The sequence below is a fragment of the Moschus berezovskii genome, chromosome 27 (assembly GCF_049115385.1).
Source record: "Moschus berezovskii isolate FMDL1 chromosome 27, NW_MosBer_1.0, whole genome shotgun sequence".
Taxonomy (NCBI): domain Eukaryota; kingdom Metazoa; phylum Chordata; class Mammalia; order Artiodactyla; family Moschidae; genus Moschus; species Moschus berezovskii.
Window position 1 is genome coordinate 9,408,106 of NC_142486.1, and position 20,013 is coordinate 9,428,118.

The following is a 20,013-nucleotide window of genomic DNA, read 5'->3' on the forward strand; positions in this document are numbered from 1 at the left end:
CACGCAGATGCACAGAGAGACAGACAGACACAAACACCCCCATTTAAATTAAACCAGAAAAAGAGTGCCTGTTTCCATTTTGTAAGGTGCTGTACCCTTCAAAGTTCTTTTTTCCTAGGCTCCCTGGATACTTCCGTTTAGCTCTTACTCTTCCTCTCTCCCAGGGTTGTTGTGAATATTTAAAAGATGACTAATAAAACATGATAGCTGTATTTAATAAATGTTTATTTATTTTTTGTCTATCTTGCTCTTATTTTAAACTGACTCTCTGTATACGGTGAGAGGTGAAAAGACCCATCCTGGAAACTGAGTGATTGGGTATCTCTGATCACAGGAGGCTGCTGAGGGCAGCCCATCGGGGTCTCAGAGCTGGTTGGTGGTCTGGGGTGCCCCCAGCCTGGCTTTCCTGCTCCTGGCTCTGGGAGGACCTGCCCATCAGGCCTCATGCTCTGGAAGCTCGTGTCACCACCGGCCTGGTGTGTCCTCACGTGGTCACCGTTAACGCGGCAGTGCGATGACATTTTCTTTCTGGCAAAGGGCGGAGGACAGGACGCAGTCACGGGTTAGGGGTGCAGGGAATGTTCCATGCGCCGTGTTGACTAAGGGCTCTCAGGGAAGTGATCCAGATGCAGCCATTTCTAGAGAGCAGAAAGCCCCAGACAGAATCAGCCTTCCCCCTGGAGCCCGAGTGGATTCCACCACCTCCAGGGTTCTTCCCATCAAAGAGTACTGAGATGGTCCTGAGAAGTTCTGATAATGAAGCTGTGGCTTCCCCGCAGGCTGTTAGGCTGTTGTCCCTCCCAGTTGTTAACACACTTTGAATGTGGTGGATATCATAGCATATCTGTGACAACTGGAGGTGAGAAGTGGAAGCAGCAATAGGCAGGAAACTGTTCTAATGTTATATTCTGGCTCTGAGGGTGACTGTATGACCTTGAGAAATTACTGCATTTGTAACATGAGAACACATCTTTTTTCTCTTGCTAGGAAATTAAAGGAAAAGTGAGATTATTAAGAAATGCTATGAACTTTCAGAAAAGTTCATACTACTTTCTGATTGTATTAATATATTCTAAATGAAAGTTATTATAGAAAAACAATATGCCTTGTCCATTTTGATTTAAGTAAATTTAAATATAACTTTGGGCTTCCCAGGTGGCACAGTGGATTAAAGAATCCACCTGCCAATACAGGAGACACGAGAGACTCGTGTTTGATCCCTGGGTCAGGAAGATCTCCTGGAGAAGGAAATGGCAACCCACTCCAGTATTCTTGCCTGGAAACTTCCACGGACAGAGTAGCCAGGTGGGTTACAGTCCATGGGGTCACACAGAGTCAGACACAACTTAGCAACTGAATAACAGCAATAGTTAAGAAATACCCAGGTGTCTTTAGTAAATTAATTTATATATATGTATTTGTTTTATAGAATTACTGTTGGTCCTTAATTTTTCAGTTATCCTCTCATTAATTTCATTTCATTATTTGGTCTCTTGCTAAAACCTAGAATTAACTGAATTGAAAAGGGATAGTTTTTAATAGGCATCTAATTTGCATGCTGTTTATAGGAAAACAATTCTTTTAGTATTAGAATTTTTTAAAATTTGCTTTAGATTTTGGCTTCTTAGAATGTCTTTATATGATGTATTTTTGCCTTTTAAAATTTTTATTATATATATTAATATATAATGTAAAATTTACCATTTTAATGATTTAAAATTCCCCTGGCATTAGTTACATTCACAGTGTTGTGGGACCACCATCACTATCTCCAGAACTTTTTTGTTGTCCCAAACTTCAACTCCGGATGCATTGAATAATAACTTCTCAGTGCTCCCTTTTTCTAGTCCCTGGGAACTATCATTCTACCTCCCGTCTCTTAGTCTGATAGGTAATCTCTCTTGAGTGGATCACACATTTGTCCATTTGTGTCTGGATTATTTCACTTAGAATAATAATATTTTTAAGGTTCATCTCTATTACAGCATGTATTAGAACATCTTACCTTTTTAAAGCGGAATTGCATTCCATTATATGGATGTATGATATTTTGTTTGTTGGTTCATCTGATGGTGGGCCCTTGGGGTTCCACCTTTTGGCTCTTGTGAATAATGCTGCTGTGAGCATGAGTGTGCAAATGCCTGTTCACATCCCTGCTTTCAGTTCTCTTGAGTATATACCCAGAAATGGAACTGCTGCATCATGGTAACTCTGGGTACTTTTTTAGAGGAATACCAAACTATTTTCCACAATGGATGCACCATTTTACACTCCTGATAGCAGTGCACAGGGGTTCCTATTTCTCCATATCCTTGCCAACACTTCCTATTGAATGGTTAATGTGTTGAATTTTTATAGTGCTTGAAATTCGGCTGAGCCTCTTTGCTGACACTAAAGTTTTAAAGAAAGGAGAAATCCCATGCCCCACCCTGTCTGCTTCATCCACTCTTCTGTAATCAGTGCCCTCAGGAGAAAGGGAGGTGGTATGTGTTGAACTGTGATAAACTACCTGGATTGTGAAGTGCAGTACATCTTGCTGTCATTGGGAAATGTTTTAACTAGTTCTGGGTGACATCTAAATTTATTTTGGAAGGTGATGCTGACCTAATTTTCTGGAAATAAAACTAGATGGAAAATTAAGGGATAGGTTCTGTATCTTATAGGATAATAGGAGTTTGGGGCAAATAGAATACTTTTTTTAAAACAGATTTTATTTAGTTTTTGGCTGCATCTTGTGGCATGCAGGATCTTAATTCCCCATGCAGGGGTGAAACCCACACCCCCTGCATTGGAAGATAGGGTCTTAGCTACTAGACCACCAGGCAAGTCCCTAGAATACTTGGTTTTTGAGTCTCCTACTTTTTTTCTATTGCAAGAAAACTGTCAATTAGGCACCTCATGGAGGACCCTTCCAGCTCTAAACATATGTTGAGCAGGACTCTGAGTTTCTAGCACTCACTTCCTTAATGCTTCTCTTTCCTAGGGATCATGGCCCAAGTAGCAGTGTCTACCCTGCCTGTCGAAGACGAGGAGTCCTCAGAGAGCAGGATGGTGGTGACGTTCCTCATGTCTGCTCTTGAGTCCATGGTGAGATGGCTCTGCAGTTGCGTAAAGTTTCTACAGTTGGATAACATTGGGCTTGTGAAAATGCGATTGATTGGTTTTTGGAAAACACACTTTGTCTTTTTTTTTTTTTTTTTTTTAGTATATACAGGCTTTTTTCTTGAATAATAGTTAATGGGATTTAAGCTTTTCAAATCAAATATTACTGCATACCATGTTTCCGAATGTTCTTAACTTACTTGAATGTGTAATTTTTTACATTTAATTTCAATTTTCTACCTCCTAATAGTTAATCCATTGTTTTGCAAGCCTTAACTTTGAATTTGAGTGCAATATTTGGAGTTAGTCTGAGTGAGTTTGTATGTTGTAGTGTGTTGCTGGTGTGTTAACTGTATCAGTGTAAAGAACATTACCACAATTTTGGACCTTAAGAGCATATTCACTATTTTACATCTATTCTTTATTTTATTGTGCTTTGCCTTCACAATTTTCTGAATTTGGTGGCCTTTACCAAATATGTAGTGTAACTTTATTTTAAAAAAAATTATTTATACATAATTGCAAAATAATTAAGTATTTTGTTGCATTTTTATATTACTATCATAGTACTATCATTTGCTTATCATGTTTTTATGAATATATATGAGTTCATAGATTTAAAAACTATCAGACTTATGTATTTTCTGACACAGTGAAATTATATATTCTAAGCAGGAGGAGGCAGTGTATTTACTGCCTTTAAGTATTATATATAGAATACTAGTGGAATCTCTTATTTTTCCATTAGGGCATTTTTTCCCCCCTTCTTTCTACTACATAAGAATTTAAAAAATTATCTCCTTCAAGGAAGCAATATTAGAGTGGTTAGTGACTATATATACTATTTCTCTCTGAATGTCACTTCTCGCTTTTGGTCTTCAAGTCAGTCAGCATTTGTGGCTGTCATGTTAAATAATTTAGAGATTAACTCTACTCTGTTGATATTAAACCATCCTCTTTAAACTAGTCTTTACGTAGGATGACATAAAGTCGCGTAGGAGCCATTCTCTTCCTCAGACTCTTCTAGTTTCCTCACCTTTGGCACTGTTTATTTCTTCCTAAATAAGTGAAAGAAGCTGATTTACAGAAAACTGTCTAAAGTTCCATATTCTTTAATACCCTTTGATTTTGATGCTAATCATTGGATTATTGGGGGTTTTTTGTTTTGTGTTTGTTTTTTTTGCCATGCCCTGTGGCTTGTGGGATAAGTCCCCAGGCAGGAATTGAACCTGGGCCCCAGCAGTGAGAGCACCGAGTTCTAACCACTGGCCCACCAGGGAATTCCCTGGATTATTGATTACACTGAAGTATAATAATGGTTTATACTTTTAAAAAATGGTTCTGGGAAAGGTGCATAGTAACGTTTGCTAGGATACTGAGAGTTAGCCCTTCTAGAAGTACAGATGGTAGTGTCAACTCATGACCCTTCTAAGAAAGCAATTTTCAGTAGGTTTTGAGGACCTTAAAACTTTTTACTTTGAGAGTTTTTGGACTGTGGTTTCATGTCTCTAACTGTCTTAAGAAAGTCAAAATACACATAACTGTTTTGTTCCCAGGTGATTTTTTCAGTGTTGTGTTTCAGAGTGATAATTGGAATCGGCAACATTTTCTATAAGGGTTGCACTAAATGAATTATTGTTTATCCATAAAATGGAAGGCTGTATACTCTTTTTGTAAAGATTTTAAAGAATATTTAGTCTCTTAGGAATGCACTCAGTAGAAGTGTACCTTTCTGAATGGGTTTCCAGTGGTGTATATGTATGGAGATACTGTGGAGGGGGGAATTTGTGATGGAAGCTGTAGTGTGGCTTCTAGGCCCCTCTCCCCTGAGGGACTGCTGGCTTCTCTGTGTCAGAGGCTCCCTTGCCCAGGGTCTCCCCTTCCTTGGGGAGGCCTGAACCAGCTCCCGAGTACCTGCAGCGCCTCTGCAGCAGCTGTCTGTTCTGGCTCTGCAGAACCCTGCTGCCCCTCACTGCACAAGGTTGTTGTCACTGGGAGTGCTCGCCAGCAAGCCTTTGTTCACATCTGAGTCTGTCTCTTGGGTTTTTGACCTATAACAGGTTACAAAGGATTTCTGCCCTTTTTTCATAAAAATTCTGTGAATTCTTAAAAATCAAGGTTGTAAACAATTTAGAAATAGCGGTCTCTTTAAAAAAAAAGGGGACTCTCTTCTAGATATGATAATTTAAGGCCAGAAACTAGAAACTTTACCTTATTCCAGATGAGGCATTATGGCTGGTCACGTGATAAGATTTTTTTATTCATCCAGCTGAAAGAGTGCTTTTAAATGTCTGAAACATGAAATTTACTATTTGTATATTTTAGTGTAAAGAACTGGCCAAGTCCAAGGCGGAAGTGGCGTGCATCGCAGTGTATGAAACAGATGTGTTTGTTGTTGGAACTGAGAGAGGACGTGCTTTTGTCAACACTAGAAAGGACTTTCAGAAAGATTTTGTAAAATACTGTAAGTATTGTATTTTTATTTTCTGTATTCCATAAATGTTTATATTTATGGAGAACTCATTGTTTTCGCTTCTAAAGCTGAATGAGATTTATGCCCAAAAAAGACTTTTCTGAAGTCCCTGGTGACATTTCAGAATGCTCAGAGGAAATCACTGACATGGTAACACATAAGGGGAAGTACTGAAGATCTTAAGAAAAATAGGCACTGTTTGTTTTTCCTGTGCTCCTTGCTTGACTCTGGCTTAGTGAAACACCTTAGAAGGTAGAGAAATGGCAGAGTGATTAAAATTTCTTAATTCAGATAAGCAAGTCTTGTCCCTGATAGATGTTTGCTGTATTGGGGGAAAGAAAAGTTTTCCTCTGCATTAAGTTTGAGTAAGCATGAAGAAAGTTCCACGGGCCTTCCTGACCCCTCAATGGAGTCATCTTATCCTCCGTTCTCAGTGAGGTTTGCGACCCTCCAGTTAGAAGTTTATCCAGGTAATGTGTTTATTTGATATGGGAACAAATGCATTAGAGAAATTTCCTGTAGGCTGTTAAAACCTAGACCTTCTCACAGTATGACAGTGTTCATGTCTGTGTCTAACCTAACACTGTCCATAGCTTTTGTCTTTAAGATCCATTATCAAGTCAGATCCAATTCATGATACATTAAGGCAGATAATGGGTGAATAAAAGTTCACTCTTAAGTCATTAATTTCAGTTCTCAGTTGCGTTTTTTAAAAAGCATCTCTCCCCTCCTCTGTACCTGCCCCCCCCATTATCTTTTAAGCTTCATGGTAGTAATCTGTTGAAATTTTTTCCCTCATTATTTCTTACCATTTTGAGAATTTTTAAGACTTTGATTATGTTTGTGTATTTGAATTTGTACTAATAATGTTGCTTTGATTATGTGTGTCTGTTGCCATCTGTCCCATGAATACTGTAATCCCACTGGCAGCTGTGTGTACATCCCTGTTCCCTATATGCTTTGCTAATGGGCTTCTTCAGTGGTGAGAACTAAGCATTAGGGGAATTGTCCTCAGTTGCAAATTATAATCCCTGCCTGTTAGTATTCATACTTTTTTTATTACCAAAATGTTGATGCCACAGAGAATAATCTTCTGGTATATAATGCTTAAGTACCTAATACTTGTTTCCTATAAACTGTTCTGCAGTTGTCTTCCGAAACCAAATCAATGGGTTTATAGTCAGTTTAGAAATTCTTAGGAGAGTTCTAAGCTCTTTTCCAGGGTTTTGAAAGGCAGTATCCTGGGCTTCCCTGGTGGCTCAGAGGTTAAAGCATCTGCCTCCAAAGCGGGAGACCCGGGTTTGATCCCTGGGTCGGGAAGATCCCTGGAGAAGGAAACGGTAACCCACTCCAGTATTCTTGCCTGGAGAATCCCATGGACGGAGAAGCCTGGTTAGGCTACAGTCCACGGGGTCGCATAGAGTCAGACACGACTGAGTGACGGAACGGAACGGATCCTATGGAAATAAAATGATGTGAATCACTTAGGTAATTAAAATTTTTCTAATGAAAAGTAAGGAGAACGTATCATTTGTTTTAGTGGATATATTTTAACCTGACATCTAAAACATTATCATTCAACATATATAATCAGTATAAAAATTATTTTTTGTATACCTGTGCAAATCCTTTATTAAGGCAACAACCAAAATACAGGATGGCTCGTATCGGGTTTTTTTGCTTTTTTGCCTCTATATCAACTTACATATTAATCATCTGTTTATACTTTTAAATTATTTTTAAAAGGTGAACATTTATAGCTCATAAATCAACAGAGTGACATTTCCACCCAGATATATTTTTCCATCTTATTTTCTGGTTTTAACAAGGGACATCCAGAACCAGGGGCACAGCACATCAAACTTAAGTGCTAGCACCTTCTGTGAGCAGCACTAGGTCATCTGAGAGATACACTCAAGGTTTACATTTTTCATTAAATAAAAATAATTTATGCCAGAATATTCTTAGACCTATTTGCTTTTTGTTTTTACATTCTCTGTGAGCTTCAGTTTTGATGGTGGCATTCTGAGAATTAGACCCCTTACAAATGAAATCTCTAAAAAAAAAACCTCAAAGGTCATTATCACCATCACATGATATTTTCTTGTATAACAGACACTCAGTCCTTCAGGAAGCATACTAAGCAATTCTGTTTTATTCGATTTTCTCCCTCACCACTGATTTAATTCAAATCTTGTTAATCACTGTAGAAACCCTATAAGTCATTAGGAAGATGGACTTTGTTATCTCCTAGAGGATTTTAAAATGAATAGGTGAATGTAAAAATGTCTAGTACCTTGAAGGATGGGTGGTGTTAGTAGCTAAGTTGAGTCTGACTCTGTAATCCCATGGACTGTAGCTTGCCAGGCCTCTCTCTCCATGGGATTTCCCAGACAAGAATACTGGAGTGGGTTGCCATTTCCTTTTTCAAAAAATTAATGGGGTATTTTGCATATAATTTTTGGTACTAAATCTTCAAAATCCAGGCTGTATTGTAAATTTACAACACATCTTAATTTGGACTGTGTACATTTCAAGTGCTAAGTAGCCATACGTCAACTATCTGTAGAATCTTTTGTGTTAGACTTGGCAACAAGAATGATTTTGTGGTGATCATCTTCCCATATTAAATTTGTAGTTGCTCTGAGGTATCTTTTCATTTTAAAATTACTAGTACCTATTGTCACCTATAGCTGCTCTTGTTTCAGAGGTGATCTCTGTTTCTTATAATTTCCATTCAAGTCCTTTGTCTTTTAGGTTCTTATTTTTAAAGTTCCTCTTCTCTTTCCTTTCTGTCAAATCATGAGTGTTAGCATTTGGAAAAAATACTCTTAGCAAAAATCAAATACTAAGATAATGGATATGGACTTTTTATAGCATTAATATTTTACAGGTGTTGAAGAAGAAGAAAAGGCTGCAGAGATGCATAAAATGAAATCTACAACCCAGGCGAATCGGATGAGTGTCGATGCTGTAGAGATTGAAACACTCAGAAAAACAGTTGAGGACTATTTCTGCTTTTGCTATGGTAGGGTTATACACTTGAATTGTCTGAAAAATATGTTATATAGTTGACTTTTCTAAAGGGAAGATTAAGTAATTGATTTAAGAATCACGTAACACACTTTCACAGTTGAATGAGTTGATTCCCAGATATTCTTTAGCTGTTAGAGTTGTTTTTTTGTTTTTTAATGTAGTCTTAGGTTCACAGCAAAATTAAACAGGAGGGTGCAGAGATTCCCTGTCTACCCCTTGCCTCTTCTACAAATGCCTAACTTCACCACTATCCGCATCCCCTACCAGAGAACCTGCAGTGACACAGCATAACGACCTGAAGAGTCCTGTTTGTTTTTGACAATGTGCTGATCTCAACAAGTCCCTGGGAAAAAAGCACCTTTCCTTAGTCTAGTTATGCAATAAACAGCTCTTTTTAGGGAAAGAGGAAAGAGGGGGAGGATATAGGTTAGACTGTGAAGTTGTAGGTGGAACTCAATTCGGGACTGGCGTTTCCAGCATGTGTGGGCCCCCTGTCTGATACCCACAGACATCCGAGAGGATATGTTCGTTTGTGAATATAGGGTGTGTTTATCTAATAAGTTTTCAATTTTTAGCCCAAAATTGCCTGGTGTTTTGTGGTAACAGTAGGATTTGTCTGGGTTCCGTGTTCTGAGGCTGAATTGTATATGAAGAAATTGTATTATACCCGAGTGGGCCATTGTTCCTTTCCTTTTATGTGAATTTTATGTGTGTATTTTTATCAATATATACTTTTCATTTTGGCCTTTTGAACTCGTTTCAGGTTTCGACTACTGATAACATAGGAATAGGGCCCTCTAGTATTTGAAGGTAGTTTTGAAATAAAATATTGCAAAAGCACGAATGCGGGGGAGTTCCGTGGTTGCCTAGTGGTTAGGGTTTCGGGTTTTTCACCGATGTGGCCTGGATTCAGTCCCTAATTGGGAAACTGAGATTCTGCAAGCAACATGGCAAAGACAAAGAAGAAAACCTACTAATGCCATTTATTGAACCATGATAACTGATCATGGTTAAGTTTTTCAAATCTTACCATTTAATGATTACTGTCTTTCTGCCTTTTCCCTATCTCTTAACCTCAGGGAAAGCTTTAGGCAAGTCAACAGTGGTACCTGTTCCGTATGAAAAGATGCTCCGAGATCAGTCGGCTGTGGTGGTGCAGGGGCTTCCAGAAGGAGTAGCCTTCAAACACCCTGAAAACTATGATCTTGCGACCCTGAAGTGGATTTTGGAGAACAAAGCAGGGATTTCATTTATCATTAAAAGGTGAAGTACTTTCTCCCTTGCCCTCAATAGCTTTTTCAAATAAAGTTGAATATTCACCTTAAGTTAATATGTTTTTATTATTGTTTACTATAGAAGCCATTTAAATTTATGCTTTTTGATAACTTTTTGTATTTACATGTAATATTTTGTTCTGTTTTACTGCAGACCTTTCCTAGAGCCAAAGAAGCACCTAGGTAAGTGATTGCTTTGCTTACATTATAACAGGACCGGTTACTAAACCTGTTGTGTCAAAAATTTAATACATTGTAATGATGTCTCCTTTATTTTCTTTGAGAATATGATGTAAGACATTTTGGAGTGGAGTGGTACAATGTTTGTATAAACCAGTGAAAAGTCTATTGAGCTGAAAAACCAGAGACTTACTGTTTTCAGCTCGGCCGCTTGCTGTAGGATCTATTCAAGGCTTTGTGTTTGCAGGGTGTAAGGATCTGTCCTTATACCCCAGAATTATGAGGGATTTAATTTACATAGTGTCCACTGAGCGGGCACAGCGATGGAGCACAGGATTGGTGGGGAGGGGATGCACAGCCATGTGTAGGCGTTAACGGTTTCCAGTGCTGGTGGCCTGAGGGTGGAGTCACCCCAAGAGGCGCACACTGGAGGAACGGTTAGTGGAGGTTCCAGGGAGGAAGCCCAGGGAGGAGTTTACGAGGAAGAGGGGATTAAGATGGGCCGTTGAAAAATGAACAGGTTTTCAACAGGACTTCCTTCTGGGAAGTCCAGACATTCCCTTTGAAGGGAAAAGGGATATTTAAAAGACTGGCACCCCTTTGAGACTTGTGAAAATAATCACTGCCATTGGCAACTTCTGAGCGATGTAAACGTGAAAGGACAAGATAATACATGGGTACCCAAGCATATATTGTTTTCCGATCGGTAACCTCTGCTATTCTCACTATGATGAAAAGATGAATCTTTTAGAAGCTTTATTGGGATATCGTTGACATACCATAAATAAAGTTCACCCATCTTGAGTATACAGTCCATGTGGTATACGGGACAACTTTTTGGCAGTTTGGTTAGTCAACCCTGTTTATTTCTGGACTTTCTACAGAGCGAATCGTGTTGTGTGTAAATGAAGACAGTTGACTTCGCAGTCTGAATGTTTTGTGTTTTTTAGCCTTATTGCTCTGGCAAGGGTGTTCAGTGCAGTATTGAGTGGGATGTGGCTGTAGCAAATATCACCTGGTTCTCCATACTCGGTGGAAGACTTTAGAGCTTTCACCGTTGAGTTAGCTGTAGGTTTTTGTATGTGTCCTTTTTGAGATTGAGAAAGTATAGACTTGGTTTTCATGTTTAAGTTAGAATTCATTTTTTCTTGATCAGTATTTTTTTGCCGTGATGTGTTGCAGATTAACTGTAGTTTGCCATTTGTATTTTATGAAGTCTGTGATTCTAGAAATATGTTCTGAAACATTGAGGCCTAGTGGTTACTTAAACAATATTTCTATAGAGTTTTATAGTAATGAGTTGTCCAAGTGGGTGGCTTTGTATGGCTCACCTCTTTTGCCATACCGACTTTCAAAGTAATTGAAAAGTTGCAATTATAATGGGATTGCATTTTCCAGTGTAAAAACTTTTAACAGGCTTATTGAGATATGATTGACATACAGTAAACTACACATGTTTAAAGTGTACGGTTTGCTAAGCTTCGACACATGTATCGCTGTGAAAACTGTCATTGCAGTCAGGATAATGAAGCCTCTGTCAGCCCACGCTTCCTCACACCCCATCTCATTCCTCTCCTCCTCTGCCTTCTCCCCACAATGTCACTCATGTTGTTGTCAGTGGGGATTTCCTATATTTTTTTATGGAAATAGAATCTTAGAGTATGTACTCTTTTTTTGTTTGTCTGGCTTCTTGCTTTGCGATTTTTCCACGTTTCATGTATCAACAGTTATTATTTTTTTATTACTAATATTCCACTGTACATATACTCTCAATTTGTTTACTGATTCACTTGCCCATGAACATGTGGGTTTCCATTTCTTGGCTTTTATAAAGAAAGCCACTATGATATTTTGAGTGCAAGTTTTTATGTGGACATTGTTTTCGTGTCTCCTGGGTAGATAACTTAAAAGAAATGATGAGATCATAACAGTAGCTAGTTATATATTTACCTTTTTAAGACACTGCCACAGTGGCTTTCAGTGTGGTGGAATTGGTTTACGCACCCACCAGCAGTGTGTGAACTGTAGTTGTTCTGCATCTTTGTCAGCATTTGATGGAGTCAGCCTTGTTCGTTTTTCCTTTTTTTTAATTTTTGCAAACATAGAATTCACCGTTCTATGGTGTATAAGTCAGTGGGTTGTGGTTTGTCTACAAGATGTACAGCCGTCACCCTGTCTCATCACCTTAAGGAAGGACCTTGTACCTGTTAGCAGTCATTGTTGTCCATTTCTTCTGAGTCAGATGTACTCATGCTGGATCTTAGTTCCCCAACCAGGGATTGAACCTGTGCCCATTGTAGTTGAAGTGCAGAGTCTTACCCTCTTACCCTATGGACCACCAGGGAAGTCCCCAGATCTACTCCAAATAGAAATCTGACTTCCTTTATACAGCAGTATTATCTTATTCAGTAATAGTATATTGGTGTACTTGTTTCACTGATAAAAATGGGACCTTTCTCATTAATGGGAGGTTTGTGGAGGGTTGAGGGGCTAAAAGCTGTTAGATGATTATCATCCCTAACTATCTTCCTTAGAGGGGAGAATGAAGGACACTCTTTCAAACCAACAGCAGTACTCATTCGAATGACCCTGAGCTGTGAACTCCTTTCCCCTGTTCATTCTGTAGTTAGGACCTTTGGAAGCATAGTCATATTTCATATTGGTGTTGGAAAAATCTAAATCTGAGTATTTTTTTTGTACCTAGGTGGTCGTGTGATGGTTACAGATGCTGAAAGGTCAATGCTATCTCCAAGTGGAAGGTAAAGCATATGTCATTAGTACTAATGAACCTCCACACTTCAGCAGGCTTTAGTGTTTAGATTATTGATGTATTAGAATATTAAAAAGGCCTGCATTTGAATCCTTTGGAGGGCCTGTGGAAATGCACTTTTTAACTTAGTAGTTATGAATGGCAGTAGTTAACCTGAATGAAACTGGTGTGATCAGTCTGGTGACCACATTGTGAATAGGAAGGCCTTCTAGTAAGACCATGTTGTTTTATTTTACTTTTCCCTCTCAAAATGTTGATTGGAATTAGATTTCTAAATTCAATTGACAAGTCATTGATGCAGGAAATAAATATGTGAATTTTAAAGTGAGTCACTTTTGCACTGACTGGGTCAGGTGAGTGAGTTTATCCTGTGACATCCAGGCATTTGAGCACTGTGTGTAAGTGGCCCTCATCGCGCAGAGCTTCATCAGGGTTTCTTTTCCTTTCAGCTGTGGCCCCGTCAAAGTGAAAACAGAACCCTCAGAAGATTCTGGTATGTACCAGTGCTTTTAGAATCAGTTGTGAAATGTAAGTAAAGAACACTTTCCCTTAATTTAGAACCTTGTATTTGGACTCATTACTTACTGCTTTGATGTAAAGTAGAACAAATTTATTCCAAAAGGTGACATTATTTATTAATATTACTGCTGCTGCTGCTTGTTCATGATTTGAGGCACATCTTCTAAAGCCTTGTAGCATATATAAATAGTTCTTACTTGGATATTGTTCCGTGGATGGCGGAGCCTGGTGGGCTGCCGTCTATGGGGTCGCACAGAGTGGGACGCGACTGAAGCGACTTAGCAGCAGCAGCAGCATGGGATATACTCCTTTTTGTTTATCCATTCACCATTTATTGGACATTTGAGTTCTTGCCAGTTTTGGTTGTTTTGAATAATGGTATGAACATCTGTATGTGTGTCTGTGTGGGGATGTGTCTTCATTACCTTTTTTTAGTAGATTCAGAGGAGTGAATTGTGGTTCTTTGCTTCACTTTTTAAGCTACTGATGAATTGTTTTCCTTAGTGACTGTATCATTTTATGTTCTTAGCAGCAGTGTGTGAGGGTTTGGGTTTCCATCGCTTGACCAACGCTTGTTATTGCCTCTCTTTTGTTTTATTGCAGTTCTCGTGTTTTCTCGTCTTGTCTTCTTTTTCCTTCATTCCCTTCTTTTATTTTGCTAAGCAATCATATGTTGGTGCTAGATATTGTTGTTGCAGTTGGGATATCATTGCTTCTAGTAGGCAAAGCTGGAGTATCTGTTTATGTGTATTTGTATTTACATACGTATGTTTATCCATTTCCATCTGTGATTTTTCATGCCCATATCTTCAGTTCTTGGACACCCCAAGGTTTTTTTTTGTTTCCTTCCTTTCCTGGAGAATTTTCTGAGAGTCACGGAAACCTTGTTTAGTATGTCTACATATTTCATTTCACACAGGTTTCATTGCTAACCTCTTTGTCTTGCTGACCCCTTGACAGTTTCATTGGGCTGTCACCACTAATGCTTGTCCCCCATTTTCCTCAGTCTCCCAGGCCTGTTACTCAGTTTCTTCTGCCCCCTCAAATAAGTAAATAGTCTCCTTCTGCCCCCCTGCTTTGGGCCATTGAAACTCCCTGATGCAGCTGCATATCTTGGTCAGAGCAATCTAATGGTATTTGAAATGAATTGTTGGGGTTAGGAGAAGTCTGTGTGTGTGTGTGTGTGTGAGACAGACTGAATGAATGAGGATTTTTATGTACGTTATTTTTAGAGGGGTCTGCAAGAAAGGCAGCGTTGAATTCTCCTTATTGGGAATAAGTATTTGAGTTTGTTACACAGTTTGTTTCACAGAAGCTTTTTTTCTTTCCCTCTTTTCTTTCATGTCACAGGAAATCTCGGTTTAATTTTTAGTGTATTGTGCTGAAATCACCATTTTGTAAATTTTCTCCCCTTTATTTATGTATTTGTCTCCTGAATAGTTTGGATCCAAAAATAGACTTGCCAACTTGAGAAAAATCATATTTTTGAATTTTTTAACCATCTTAATTGTAGATTTAATATTACACATAGCGGTTTATTTATGCTACTAAGCTGCTAAGTTGCTTCAGTCGTGTCCGACTCTGTGTGATCCCATAGACGGCAGCCCACCAGGCTCCGCCGTCCCTGGGATTCTCCAGGCAAGAATGCTGGAGTGGGTTGCCATTTCCTTCTCCAGTGCATGAAAGTGCAAAGGGAAAGTGAAGTCACTTAGTCGTGTACGACTCTTTGCGACTTCATGGACTGCAGCTTACCAGGCTCCTCCGTCCATGGGATTTTCCAGGCAAGAGTACTGAAGTGGGTTGCCATTGCCTTCTCCAAAGTTTATTTATAAAGGGTTTTTTTTTATAGGTTTATTTTTTTCTGCCTTACACTTTGTTTTTGAATATGTAGGGAAAATACCTTTTATTAAGAACTCACTAAAGAATTTGTTAAGAATCTTTTTTGAAACTTTTAATAAAACTGAAGTATAATATATGCCAAATATAAGTGTATATATGGCCAGTGAATAAAAATGCCTGTGACCTAACACTCACTGGGATACAGAATATTAATGACACCCCAAGAAGGGTCTCTCCTCCCCTCTCATTTCTCTTCTCTGAAAGTCAGCTGTTTGCTTGAGTGTGTTTTCTTAACCTAAGGCTTATGCATTTTAATCTTCTTCAGCTTTCTTGAGGTATAATTGACATTACTTGAGTTTTAACAACATAGATTTCTTTTCTCTTAATTTTGACCTTCCTCTACATGAAATTATACAATATATACTCATTTATATCTGGCCACAAAGGTCTACTTCAAATTATTTATCCTCATTGTGGGCAAAGTGTTATGCTAAAAGGTATGATTTGTTGCCCTTATTAATAAAGGGACATGTTAGGAGGGGAAAAAAAATCAGTGTATCTCATTATTAAAATCATTAAGAAGTATGCCATCTTTACTCTGGAATATTGGGTCATTAAAATTGATGTTTACAGGTGATTTTCATTGATTTATAAAAATATTTTTAACTATGAGTGAAAGCAGTGTGATTAATTTTCTTTAATTGCAAAGATAACTTTTTGGAAGACAAATAATCCCAGAATGTTAGTAGGGTGGTTAAAACTTTGTCTTAGTTGGGTTTTAGGTTATTTTTGTCCCTGTGACATCTTGCAAGCTTTTGTCCTTTGAAAACCTTTAAAATATGAATTGAATGCATTATTTTGCATTAGTAGCAGAGCACAGGGGACTTCCCTATACAATCTGAATGCCTCAAATTACAATTATATAATTTAATTTGCTTTTATAGGCATTTCTCTGGAAATGGCAGCTGTGACTGTGAAGGAAGAATCTGAAGATCCTGATTACTATCAATATAACATTCAAGGTACTATTTAATGAAGTTTTTCTTTCCAGAAATTATTGGTGGTTATAATTAAAATTTGTTAAATGCCTGAATTTCTTAGATACTATCTTATTGATTGGTCCTTTGGTCCTTGACTAGCAGGTGTACTTGTAATTTCTCACTGGAATAAAATTGATTTCAAAATGGGGCACTCAGCGTCAGTCTACAGGGGAAATGTTAAATAATCATTAATATTCTTAAAAAGGACAAGTAAAAGTTGTGGCTTAAGATAGAATTCAGTTTCTATCAGAGTTATTTGCAAGGCATAAGAGATCTTCTAAACCTTTAATATCTATTTGTGGAATAAAAATAACTGTTCACATTATTTTTATTATTTTAAAAATCTATAAAAGATCAGACATTATTTAGTTTTAGGTATTTATCATTTTATTCTGTATCTTTTCTTGAGTGATAATCAAGATAGGAATTAAAGGTCATAATTTCACAGTGCAGTTTGCTTTTCTGCATTGATGGATTTTAGTTTAGAAGAACATCTCTAGTTTATGGTAAGCTTAATTATCATAGATGGAAAAAGTACATTAAACATTTAAAGTAGAAGATCTGATTGGTTTTATGTATACCCATAAACCAAAAACATAAGTCTTCACTGCAGTCAAGATAATGAAGTGTCCATAACCCTCAAATTTCCTTGAGCCTCTTTGTAATTCACAGCTCTCCCCAGCCAACGGGTGATGTTTTCTATCATTTTAGTTTGCAGCTTTAAGAAATTTATATAAATGGAATCATCGTAAAGTGTGTACTGTTTTCTTGGGGTGGGGAGCTGTGACTTTCAAATTGCATGTAATTGTCTTGAAATTCTCCACAGTGTTGCATATGTCGATAGCTGATTCCATCTTGTTGCTGAGTGTTGCTCCATTGTTCATCTGCACCACACTTTACCCCTCCGTCTACTGATGGACATTTTGGTTGTTTCTAGTTCGGGGCTGTTAAAAATAAGGTTGCTGTGAACATGTTTGGAAATACGCATTCATTTCTCTTGAGTAGATTTCTTAGAACTGGAATAGCTGAGATCTGTGGCAGGTATTTAAGCTGTTTTCCACTGTGCTTTTACTGTTGTACATTTCCATCGGTGGGGACAGTAGTTCGGGTGGCTCCGTGTCCTCGTTAACACTTGTATGGTCTGCATTATTTTTACCCACTTCATTGGGTGTCTTGTGATACCTCTTTTTGGTTTTAATTTGCATTTCTCTAGTAGGTTTAGTTCATTTAAAATAATAAGTTTTTATCAGTTCTGGAGTATTGTAAAAGTTAGGGATAAATTTATTCTACTTTGTAATCATGTATACGTATATATTAAATCTGTGTATATATATTAAGTTGTCTCCTAGTTAATTTCATTTTTATGTCAGTTTTGATTGTTTTATTGCCATGATGCTAGTAATCACATGACTAAAAGGCTCAGATAAATCTAAGGGTTTTTAATTGAAAAGTTAAAATTTTGGAAAATATTAAGCCGTTCAGCAGGTTTTGGTACCTTGCTAACATACTTAATAAACACTGTTTAATAAAATATTTTTTAACACATTATATTTAATTTTTAAAAATAAAATTCTGCCTTTATCTGTGGCATTGTCTTTTTAACTTTGGTGTTACTGCTGCTGCTGCTAAGTCACCTCAGTCGTGTCTGACTGTGTGACCCCGTAGACGGAAGCCCACCAGGCTCCCCCGTCCCTAGGATTCTCCAGGCAAGAACACTGGAGTGGGTTGCCATTTCCTTCTCCAATGTGTGAAAGTGAAAAGTGAAAGTGAAGTCGCTCAGTAGTGCCCGACTTGTAGCAACCCCACGGACTGCAGCCCACCAGGCTCCTCCATTCATGGGATTTTCTAGGCAAGAGTACTAGAGTGTTACTAGACAGGATTATATAAGATTTTTTCCCCCTTTAAAATAGGGAGTGTGAGTGATTTAAGGTAATGCTTGAGTAATGGGAGTGGATATTTGTAGAAGAAAAGATTGCTGAAAAGATCAGGTGCAGTTGAAAAAGGTGGGAGCCAGACTATTGATTTTCATCTAGCCTGAGAGATACAGTCCATGCATTTTTGGTATTTTTTGCAGTTCTTTGTATATTCTGAATAAAAGTCCTTTGTGATGGGATTTGCAAATAGGTTAATTTGACGATGTCCAACTTAGTGGGGAGTTTTTTCCCTTGTATGAATTGTGCTTAAGTACCATACCTAAAAAAAAATCTTAGTTTACAGAGATTTTCTGCTGTGTTTTATAAACACTTTTATAGTTCTACATTTAAGTCTATGATTGGTTTAGGCCTAATTTTTATATAGTGTGCAGAATTCCAAGTTCCAACTTACATATACGGATATCCAGTTTTTCTAGCACCTTTTGTGGAAAAGACTATTGTTTTTTTGTTGTAATACTTTTGCATCTCAGAATATTCTGTTACATTGTCTGTTTTCTCAAGCATATCCTGTTACATAGATATTTCTGTTTCTACCCTTTTCCAGAATAGCATTGTCTTGAGGACTACAGTTTATAATAGCCCTTGGGCGTTTTGGTGGAGATTATGCTGAATCTGTAGGCTGAATTTGGTTGAGTATCTTGAGTCTTCCGCGTGATATGTGGATGTTATCTGTTTAGCTCTTCTGTGATTCATGGGTGCTATGTGGATGTTATCTGTTTAGCTCTTCTGTGATTCATGGGTGCTTCGTTTTCAGCATACATATCTTACACATATTTTGTAAGATTTATATCTAAGTGTTTGATGTTTTTCGTTGTTACTATTTACTATAATTGGTTCTGGCTCTGGAACTGTTTCTGTTTTTTATTTCTTTTTTGCTCAAACATCTAGCTTTTGCAAAATTTCGGTAATTTTGTGTGTTTTTTTTGCTCATATGTGTCTTTTTTTTGTTGTTGCTTTAATTTTAATTTAGTTTTATGTTTCTTAACATGAGAACTTAAATCATTCAGATAATTTCCAATCTTAAGTACTTAATGCTGTAAATTTACCTCTTAAGCATTAGTTTAACTGCACCCTATAAACTTAGACCTATTAGTATTACTAGTTCTTTTCATTCAGTTCAAAACATTTTCTAATTTTCCTTGTGATTTCCTCTTTGTCCTTTGGTTTACATGAAAAATGTAGTCTCTTCAGATACTTGTGCAATTGTCACATAGCTTTCTGTTACTGGTTTTTAGTTTTATTTCCATTACAGTTGGAGAACATTCTTTGTATAATTTCAGTTATTTTAGATTTGTTAAGGTTGCTTAACAGGTGATCGTTCAGGTCTGCTGTATTCTTCCTGGCATTTCTCCCCTCTTGTTCTGTCCATCACAAAAGTACTGAAACCTTCACCTGCCTCTGTCTGTTTCTGGCCTCATGCATTCTGAAGGCCTGTTAGGGGTCAGTATTGGAGGCTCCTTTTCCCTTGACTCCTTTCCTGGCAGCCCCCTTTCCAGCTCTGTTACCAGTGTCCTGAATGGTAACAACCTAAGTTAGTTTTGTCTGTTTTTGTAATTCATGTAAATAGAATCCATCAGCATGTATCAGGCCTCTTCTGTAAAACATATAATTTGTGAGATATCCTGTTGATTGTACTTAGAGATCGTTTATTTGCACTGCTGTGTTGTACAGTCAGTACCCACGAGAATGGATGGGTTCCAGAGTCACCCCTCCAAGCCCCTCCAGTATCAAAATCCACAGATGATCAAGTCCCTTATATAAAATGGTGTAGTATTTACATGTAACCTACAAACATCCTCCCCTATTCTTTATTTGAATCATCTCTGCTGCTGTTTCTAAGTCACTT

General features: G+C 37.7%; 1 protein-coding gene across 1 annotated transcript in view; it reads left to right on the top strand.

Moving 5' to 3' along the window:
• The window catches only part of GTF2I (general transcription factor IIi), a 78,681-nt gene that overhangs the window by 15,084 nt on the left and 43,584 nt on the right, over window positions 1-20,013 (top strand). Inside the window, exons 2-9 of the mRNA XM_055409998.2 lie at window positions 2,984-3,087; window positions 5,428-5,566; window positions 8,469-8,603; window positions 9,691-9,874; window positions 10,040-10,068; window positions 12,770-12,824; window positions 13,285-13,328; window positions 16,138-16,215. Coding sequence (XP_055265973.1) covers window positions 2,989-3,087; window positions 5,428-5,566; window positions 8,469-8,603; window positions 9,691-9,874; window positions 10,040-10,068; window positions 12,770-12,824; window positions 13,285-13,328; window positions 16,138-16,215 — 763 coding nt within the window. The 5' untranslated portion in view covers window positions 2,984-2,988. The remainder of the gene's footprint in view (window positions 1-2,983; window positions 3,088-5,427; window positions 5,567-8,468; window positions 8,604-9,690; window positions 9,875-10,039; window positions 10,069-12,769; window positions 12,825-13,284; window positions 13,329-16,137; window positions 16,216-20,013) is intronic.